The sequence below is a fragment of the Callospermophilus lateralis genome, chromosome 2 (assembly GCF_048772815.1).
Source record: "Callospermophilus lateralis isolate mCalLat2 chromosome 2, mCalLat2.hap1, whole genome shotgun sequence".
NCBI classification, from domain to species: domain Eukaryota; kingdom Metazoa; phylum Chordata; class Mammalia; order Rodentia; family Sciuridae; genus Callospermophilus; species Callospermophilus lateralis.
In genome coordinates, this window is record NC_135306.1 from 1230991 (window position 1) to 1239744 (window position 8754).

The window sequence follows — 8754 nt, forward strand, 5'->3', positions numbered from 1 at the left end:
CCCCAGCTGACCACACACCTGTCCTACAGTGGGAGAGGTAGGGAAGTTCTAGGTCCTGACTCTCTGGAGGACCCCATTTGGTGTCATGTAAAGGGCTGGTAGAGAGGCAGTCCACACACACCTAGATTTGGACACCTCCATTCCTGCCTGCTGTCCAACTGGGACAGAAGGTCAGGGAACAGGGTGCAGGCATTGTGAGTTTCCTATAGAGGAGCACACAGACCTCAGGGGCCCCTGCATTTTTATGGGGGCATGCTGGTCAGAGGGACCTGAGGGACACAAATCTACACACAGCCAGGTAGACAGGGGACCTGGTGAGGGTAATTAGATGGCAGGGTGCCCTTAATGCCTAGAGCTGGGATTTAGCCTGTCACCCCCCAATATGGGGAGCAAGGAGGTCCAGAGTGAGGGGGGGACATTGTTTGGTCGAAGATGCTGAAATTGAGCCTGCACCAGGTCAGGGTGCAGTGGGGGTACAGAGACCAGAGCTGACTGCTCGGCTGAGGCTGGGAGGGAATGGCTGCTAGGGCCGGAGTCCAGGCTGCTGGACAGACCTGAGATGAGGAAGGCCAGGCCAGTCTGGGACCAGGAGGGCACTGAAGAGTGGGTAGGGCAGACTGGTAGACATAGGATCTCCCTGCTTGGATCTACTGAATTTTCTAAGCAGTTATGTTTTGAGGGCTAGAGCCCCCACCAACCAGGAAGCCCCCTTGGCCTCTATCCCCTCACTCCTCAGCTGTGACCTTGGACTGGTCTGCAGCTGGGATGGGGGCAAAGTTTGTGCTGAACCAGGCATGATGACACATACCTGTAATCTCAGGAGCTCTGGAGACTGAGGAGGAGTATGGCAAGTTCCAAGTCAGCCTCAGAAAACTTAGGCCCTCAGCAACTGTCTCAAAATAAATAATAATTTTAAAAAGGGTTAGGAATGTGGTTCAGTGGTTAAGTGCCCATGTGCTCAATTCTTAGTACCAAAAAAAAATGTGCTGAGCGTCAAGCTTGGCACATGCATGTCCACTGCCAAGCCATTTGTCTGAAGTAGTAGGGGAGAGGGCCACAGAGAGGTGGGATGTAGGGAGACGCCAGCCTCACCCCAGGGCCAAGAGTGGCCAGGCACCCAGCCAGTCTGTCTCACAGGTGGGATTTACAGATCCAAGGCTGGAGGCTCCCTACACCAGGGCCATCCTGCTGGCCTGACCTGGGGTCTGAGAGCAGCCACCTGCCGTGTCCCATCTTCTAGACCTTCTGGGGTCCCCAGTCTGTCCCCAGCATCCCTGCTGCTCACTGAGGCCTTGGCAAGGAAGGTCTGCCTCCCAGTGGCTGCCCCCATGAGGGGGGGACCTGAGGGCCTGAGCAGGAGAAGGCGGGCAGGGTCCCTGCAGCCACTCCCCTGCAGACTCCTGTGAGCTCAGCACCCCGCCTCCCCTGCTCTTTGGGTTCCACCAGTCCCAGGCCAGTTTTATGTGTCTTTGTTTGCCCCCCTTCCTCCTGTAAGTCCTAGGAGACAGGTGGGCTGCTCTGGAGACAGCAGGGGCTCTGGAGATCCCAATCCTGGCTAAGTGGCCTGACTGGCCCTGCCCAAGGCCCAATTCTTTGCCACCAGCAGCCTGGGAGTCCTGGCTGCTGTCCTGTCTCTGTCCCAGGGCCCCTGCTGAGGGGTACCTTCCCTGTCAGTAGGAAGAGGCTGATCTCACCTTAGCCCTCTGGCCCACCTGCCGAGCACTGAGCCCACCTGAGTCTTCTACAGGCCTGTCCCCCACAGCCCAGCTCCTCTATCTGCTTCTCAGCAGGGAAAGCCCACTGAGGCCTCTGCCTCGATGCTTAGTGGGACCCGCCTGGTGTATCCCCAAGCACAGATGCCAGAGGGTGAAAGCCACCCCCCCCGGCACAGACCTGGGGTGACACCATTTATGGAGATAACCCCCAATCTAGCAGTACTCCGGGGCACAGAATGTGTGGTGCTCTGATCCCCGAGTCAAGACTGTAGAAGACAGGACTTCCTAGTGTCAGCCCCTGGGAGGTGATGTCCTTCCGTGGCACTTCAGACCCAGCCCCTCGGAGCTGGGTTGGTGGCCCGACTCGGGGTCCCAGTGGCAGCTCCCTGCAGCTGAGCAGGGCGAGGAGCACATCCTGGTGCAGAATGGGACATGCAAACCTGGGGTGTAGTGCATGGGTCCCCACAGATCCACCCGGGAGCTCCCAGAGATGGCAGGAGCCGCCTCTGGACATGGACAAGGACATGCTCCCCACACTGGGCTTGATGGGAAAAGGGGAGTGGAGGGGCTGGGCCACTCCCATGCCTTCAGGTGGCCCAGAAGGACTGCCCTGATGCTGCCTGGACCAGCTGGATCACAGCCCTGTCCTTGCACTGCCCTCTGGGTGTGCCCACCTTGCCAGCCTCCAAGGCCCCATCTCCCTCGGCCCCCATCTTCCCAAAGGCAAGCCCAGAGGATTCCTGAAGCCCAGCCTACCCTCTCACAGAGTGCCAGGGCCCCTTCCTCCACGGGGCGGGTGGCTCTGGGACACAGCCAGCAGGGGGCCCTCGCGGCATGAGTCTGACTCTGTCCTACCCAGGCCAGCCCTTGGGGCCCAGTGTTGGTCAGGCAGGCTGCCAGGCTCTGCCCTGCTTCCTGTGGTGCCCTCAGGCAGAGGCTGAGTGTCCCTCACCCTCTGGCCACCCCAGGTGCTATTGTCTGTGGGGGACAGCAGTCTCCAGGTCAGTGACCTGCCCTCAGTTCTAGAGCAGGGTCCATGGAGTTGAGGCCTTTTCAGCTAGTCCCCTTCCCTCCACGGGGTGGACCCTGGAGCAGGCAAGAGGGCCTGGCTGGGCAGAGTGAAGGATCCTGACCCCCTCATCTCCATGCCGCTGGGCTGGGTTGGTGCCCACCTGTGGCCCTGAGAGCCCAGTGAGTCAGGCCTAGCTGGGGGTGAGGCGGCAGGTGGAGGCCCCAGCTCGCCCTCTGACTCACACTCTCTCACCCTCTTATTTTTTCCCTTTCATTCTGACCCATTTCTGGGCCAAATCTCAGAGCCCGTTTCCCAGCTAGCAGTTTCTTATGACAGGTGCCTGCGGCTGCCAACCTGAGCTGGCCCGTGTGGGGGGGGCAGCCTGACAGCACCAGGCGGAGGTGGGGGAGGCTCCTTCGAATCCACCCAGGAAGGGAGCAGGCTGTGGGTGTGGGCGAGGTGGTGGCAAGGGCCCCAGCCAGCCTGGCAACACAAACAGGAAGGACAATAGGCCGGTTGCCCCAGGCTGATAGGATGGCCTCCTTCCTGCAGGCCTTGCTGCCCGAGGGGCACCCACCACAGGGAGAAGAGGTGGTGTGAAGTGAGGCCTGAAGCCAGGGCGTGGCTCCCCTGGGGTGGCCCTGCTGGGGGAGATGCCAGGGAGGGGCCCAGGTCCCAGGTGCCACTGTGGTCATCTCCCTAACACTGGGTGCTGAAGGACAGGGGCTTGGGTGGCTGTCCATGCCGAGGCCAGTCTTCAGGGCGCAAAGTACCTCAGGCCAGCTGGGCGGTTTCTGAGGTGCCCACAGCCCTCCCTTCCCCTCAGGCATTGCACAAGCGCTCCACCGCAGCAGGCTGCTGGTGGAGGGTGACTCCGAGGGGCCAAACTGCCACTCGTTCCTGGACTCTGCTCTGCCCCCATGATGGGTGTGCGGCCAGCAGCTGGTTCCTGTCCCAACGGCAGCCTTGTGTCCATGTGGGTTTGTAGCGAGGGAGAACCAGTGGTTCTGGCGCCCAGGAGTGATTGGCAAAGGGCTGGTGGGGGGTGGAGGGGCCCAGTAGTGGTGCTGGGGCAGCAGAGCTGGCCCACAGTTCCTGGCTACTCTCCTTCTAGGACTCCTGGTCTGGGCCCTCTGGCATCTAGGTCTGGCTTGCCACACCCTGCCTGGAACCTCAGGCCCTGGGGAGCCGAGTGGGAGGTAGGGAGATGAGGGCACCACTCTGCCTGGGAGCAGGGTGCGCCCTGAGCAGGGGTGACCAGAATCTACAGGGCTTGTTACATCTCCACCTGGGGGGGCGGCAGCGGGAGGACCCTGACCTCAAGGCCCCAGACTGTGTCCCAGGGCTGGCTGGAGGGAGGGGGAAGGGACCTAGACCTCAAGCTGGGGCCAGACTTCTTCCTGGAGCCAGAGCCAGACTCTGCCCGACAGTCTGTCTGTCAGCGTCAGGGACACAAGGACTCCTTCCCTTTCCAGCCTGGAAAGCCCCCTGCAAGGCAGCAAGGAGGAAGGGTGTGACCTGCAGCTCTTGCAGCCCACCCGGGACCCTGGGCCCAGCGCGCAGCCTCTAGGTTCTAGGGGCACATGTCACTGGGCAGCCCCCAGTCCCTCGGGGGAAAATGCAGGCTGGGGTCTGCCCTCAGGAGCACGTGCTGGGGTCTCCTACCACCCCAGGATGGATCTCTCTCTGGGGATCTGGATTCTGGGGACAAGGCATTTCCTAGAGGTAGCAGGGACGAGATGGGGTGGGGTGGCCCCATAGAAACCTCAGCCTTGGGGAAAGAGCTGAGCGCAGCACATCTGTGACACCAGAGGGTCTGGGAGACCACGGCCAGCTGCATAGGGGAAGTGGGTGATGCCACAGGGAGGGGCCACAGACTGGGGCAGTGCACTTGCTCTATGAGGGTGCCCTGGGTCGGTACGGTGGGTGGCATAGGGGGTGCCCATCTGGGTAGGGGCTCAGGGTGCTCACATGGGCAGCCTTCCCTTCCCTGGACCAAGCAGGCCTCCTCCTCTTCTGGTGCCCAGCTGGTCAGGTCTGGGCCTCTCCAGAGACCATCAGGGGCTGCTGGGGCCCTGGCTTCCTGTAGCTAACCCCACTCCCAGCAGAGGAGCAGAGAGGGAGGTGGGGGTGGGGACAGTGGTTGATGCCAAAGGCCACGGGGGCAGGGGCGGGGCAGGAGTGGGAAGGCCCCAACTGCCCTCACCTTGGGCAGATGAAAGCACAGTGCTTCCAGGCAGGGGCTGAGCAAGGGGCACAGCTGCGATTTCAGGGTGCCTCTGTCAGAGTGGCTGCTGTGATTTGAGAACCTCGGGTTTCTCCAGTGACTGATTCTGGGAGGTTGTGAATGAGTAATGCCAGTGAGTAGCTGCCTTGGGGACCCTGGTTGGGAGGAGGGGTGGTAAAAAGCGGGGACCTGCAGGTGTCCTGAGCCGGGTGTCAGCCTCTCCTCCTTGTCCTCCTGCAGGGCGTGGCACCACCTGGAGACTATGGGCCTGGGGGGGCCTTGCTGGGGGGGCCCTGCTCTCTGTCCTCTGGCTCCTGTGGCTGCTGGGGTCAGCCCCAGGTGGTGTGCCAGAGCCCCAGCCCATGGTCACCATCCTCATCTGGCACTGGCCCTTCACCGACCAGCCTCCAGAGTTGCTGGGTGACACCTGCACCCGCTATGGCATGTCCCGCTGCCGCCTGAGCACTGACCGAAGTCTGCTGGCCAGTGCTGATGCCGTGGTCTTCCACCACCGGGAGCTGGAGACCAGGAGGGCCCGCCTACCCCTGGCACAGAGGCCACGTGGGCAGCCCTGGATCTGGGCCTCCATGGAGTCACCCAGCAACACCCACGGCCTCGCCCGCCTGCGTGGCATCTTCAACTGGGTGCTGAGCTACCGGCGTGACTCGGACATTTTTGTGCCCTATGGGCGCCTGGAGCCCCGCTCTGGGCCTGTGCCCCCAGTGCCAGTCAAGAGCAGGATGGCCATCTGGGTGGTTAGCAACTTCCAGAGGCGGCAACAGCGTGCGAGGGTGTACCGCCAGCTGGCACCTCACCTTCAGGTGGATGTGTTTGGCCGTGCCAGTGGGCGTCCACTGTGTGCTGACTGTTTGCTGCCCACCGTGGCTCCCTACCGCTTTTACCTGTCCTTGGAGAACTCACAGCACCGGGACTACATCACTGAGAAGTTCTGGCGCAATGCGCTGGCAGCTGGGGCCGTGCCTGTCGTGCTGGGACCCCCGAGGGCGACCTACGAAGCCTTCGTACCTCCTCATGCCTTTGTGCACGTGGACGACTTCGGGTCTGCCCAGGAGCTGGCCGCTTTCCTCAATGGCATGAACGAGAGCCGCTATCGTGGCTTCTTTGCCTGGCGTGACAGTCTGCGCGTGCGGCTGCTGGAGGACTGGCAGGAGCGCTTCTGTGCCATCTGTGCCCGCTACCCCTACCTGCCACGTGGCCAGGTCTATGAGGACCTGGAAGGCTGGTTCCAGGCCTGAGCTCCCACAGGTGACAAGAGGTTTGTGGGCAGAAGGCTGATGTTGAAACCAAGCCATGGGCATCCGGCCCCCAGGTCAGTCGTGCTAACCCAAGGCTAGGGTCAGAGACCAGGAAGCAGGGAGGAGCAGGCTGGGGGGCTGTGGAGCAGGCGTTGGGGGAAGAGGGGGGCTGGTGGGGTGCATGTGGCTCAGGCTGCTCAGAGAGGAAAGGCAGCAGAGGATCTACCTCCCCACCTTGAACATATCTCTGTAAACAAGGCCAGCTGAAAGGCTGGAGGCCGGCCCTGGGGACAAACCTGGACACCCTGGACATCCCCAGTGAAGGTGCTCTAGTCCTGGAGAGGCAGGCCCATGGCCCTGCTCTTCCTGTACCCTGGAGCCCCTGTGTGCAGGGGTGTTTGGCAACCCAGGGGCCTTGCAGGAAGGGAGGGTGCAATAAAGAACTGCAGACCTGCTGGACACTACCCTCCAGCCATGGGTCCTTGCTTCTGACTCCAGCCCGCCTGAGTGGCCTGAGGGCCCTCATCCTCCTTCCGCCTAAGACTCTGCCAAATGGCACCCTCTCAAGGTGCCTCCCCTGACGCCCAGAGGTCTAGGTGTATGGAGAGCAGAGACCCACAGTCAGAAACCCAGGTGGGCTAAGGTGCATCTCAGGCCAGAGGGGCTCCTGCGTGTGACAGGGCCTGACTGGTGACTTGGAGTCCCCGTGGTGGTGGTGGCAGCCTGGCCGGCTAGGGGGTTGGCCTTGAGGATGCTGTGGCTGCCAGGGAGCTCCTTTTGGTGTTCTGGTATGGGGAGAGGACAGTAGAGGTGGGGGGTGAGGCTGTTGGTGGTGCTGACAAGGGCCCTGGCTGGCCAAGCCCCTGGGGTGGGGGCAGGGGCTTCTCTTGGGTGGGCAACGGATATGGGCAGGAAGCCCCCCCACCCAGTAGCTTGTGGGGAATGCCTGCCTAGCTTCCTGTCCTGACCCAGTCTTCTGGGCTAACTGGGGAGAAGCAAATGTCCTGAGACTGGGGATTGGGGGTGGCGTTTGTTCCCTTGCCCTACCCAGGGTCACCTCCCCTACAAAGGACTTGGGAGGGAGTTGCAGTACCCTAAGTTTTTCATTCACTTTGGGGGTTCCCTCTGTGCATCCCAGGCTGGACACCACACAGCCTCACACTTTCCCATCCCACTCACAGGCTGGTAAGAAGCCATCAAAGCCACCGGTAAGACGGCCCTCAGCTCCCTGGGTCCAGCTTTCCCTCTGCTGCCCTCTGCTGGCAATATGGAGAAATGGACCCTGCAATCCGCTTAGGGCTGGGACGGTTCAGTCCTGTTCTGTCCTGGTTGTGGCCTGTCTTCAGCAAGTGATGGATCACCTTTGTGGAAGTTGGAGTTGGACACCTATGACCCTCAGACCTGGTGATACAAGCCAGCATAGGAAGGCAGCCTGTTTTCCAAGCACCATGCCTGTCCCCAGCAGCAAAGAGCTGTTTCTGGGGCCAGGGTCCCTAGAGTCTTCTCACTGCTCAGAGGACTGCAGCTGAGCAGAGCATCAGGTGTCCTGCCAGCCCCATGGCTGTCTGTAGTGGGCTACAGCTCTATACTGCATTGATCGACACTATAGTTTGAATATTAGTTTAACTTTTTCATACAGAGCAGAACTGTCACCCCGACAGTTTCTCTGCCTGGTGTTCACATCCCTACAGAATGGCTGGATGCAGCCTGCTTGACTCACCCCACCGAACTCACACATACAGATGTGCCACAGCTTCTACTATTGGTCACAGTGTGACCCCATGGAGCTCCTGCTGGGCAGCTGGGCACCGACTGTGGTGCATGCCTGCAGTCCAGCTACTTGGAGTGTTGAGGCAGGAGGACCACTCAAATCCAGGAGTTAGAGACTAACTGGGCAGTGTATCAAGACCCCCAACTCAAAATAAGAAAAAAAAATCTTGTGGGAAACTCGTTTGTGGGACCCAAAAAGAAGATAGACCAGGTCCTGCCCCACCTGCCCTCTCTGACCTGTGAGTATCTGTAAGGGCAGTCTTCATTTTTACTTCTTTCCTAATCAGTGAAGGAAGGGTGCTTTCCATCTTAAAAGCCTAATCAATATCACTTAGACAACAGGTGGCTCATTCATTAGGGACACAGGAAGCCCTTATGGGGTGACTCAGGCCATTTCAGTCCCCCTCACCAGGGGCCTCCATTAAAGGGCACCAGTCAAGATGTGCTGGTCGGGTTGGACGCGGGCTTTTGCAGCCTGGAAGGCAGTGCCTGACCTGCACAGGTGAGGTCTCTGCCTCCATCTTAGGTGAACCCGCACTTGTCCTAGGTTAGAGCAGCTGACCTCCCTGCTCCTACCGTGCTCCTCGGGACCTATCGGGCTCTCGCGTCCAAGGGAGATCTCTGCCTGGCATGGCGGAGTTGAGCGTGACCTGGTGGGAACCAAGGCCTCCAACTTTCCCTCAGGGTGCCTGGATGATAGCGACCACGTTGGGGCACCTCTGCAGGCGACTCCCAGGCCTGAAGCCCCTGGAAGAAGCTACGGTGCACAAAGAT

General features: G+C 60.7%; 1 protein-coding gene across 1 annotated transcript; it reads left to right on the forward strand.

Annotated features, from left to right (window-relative positions):
• Positions 1–5074: 5074 nt before the first annotated feature.
• On the forward strand, positions 5075–6210 carry Fut7 (fucosyltransferase 7). The gene is made up of 2 exons (XM_076844959.1): positions 5075–5087; positions 5195–6210. The coding sequence occupies exons 1-2, from the start codon at positions 5075–5077 to the stop codon at positions 6208–6210; spliced, it is 1029 nt and encodes a 342-aa protein (XP_076701074.1).
• The last annotated feature ends 2544 nt before the right edge of the window (positions 6211–8754 follow it).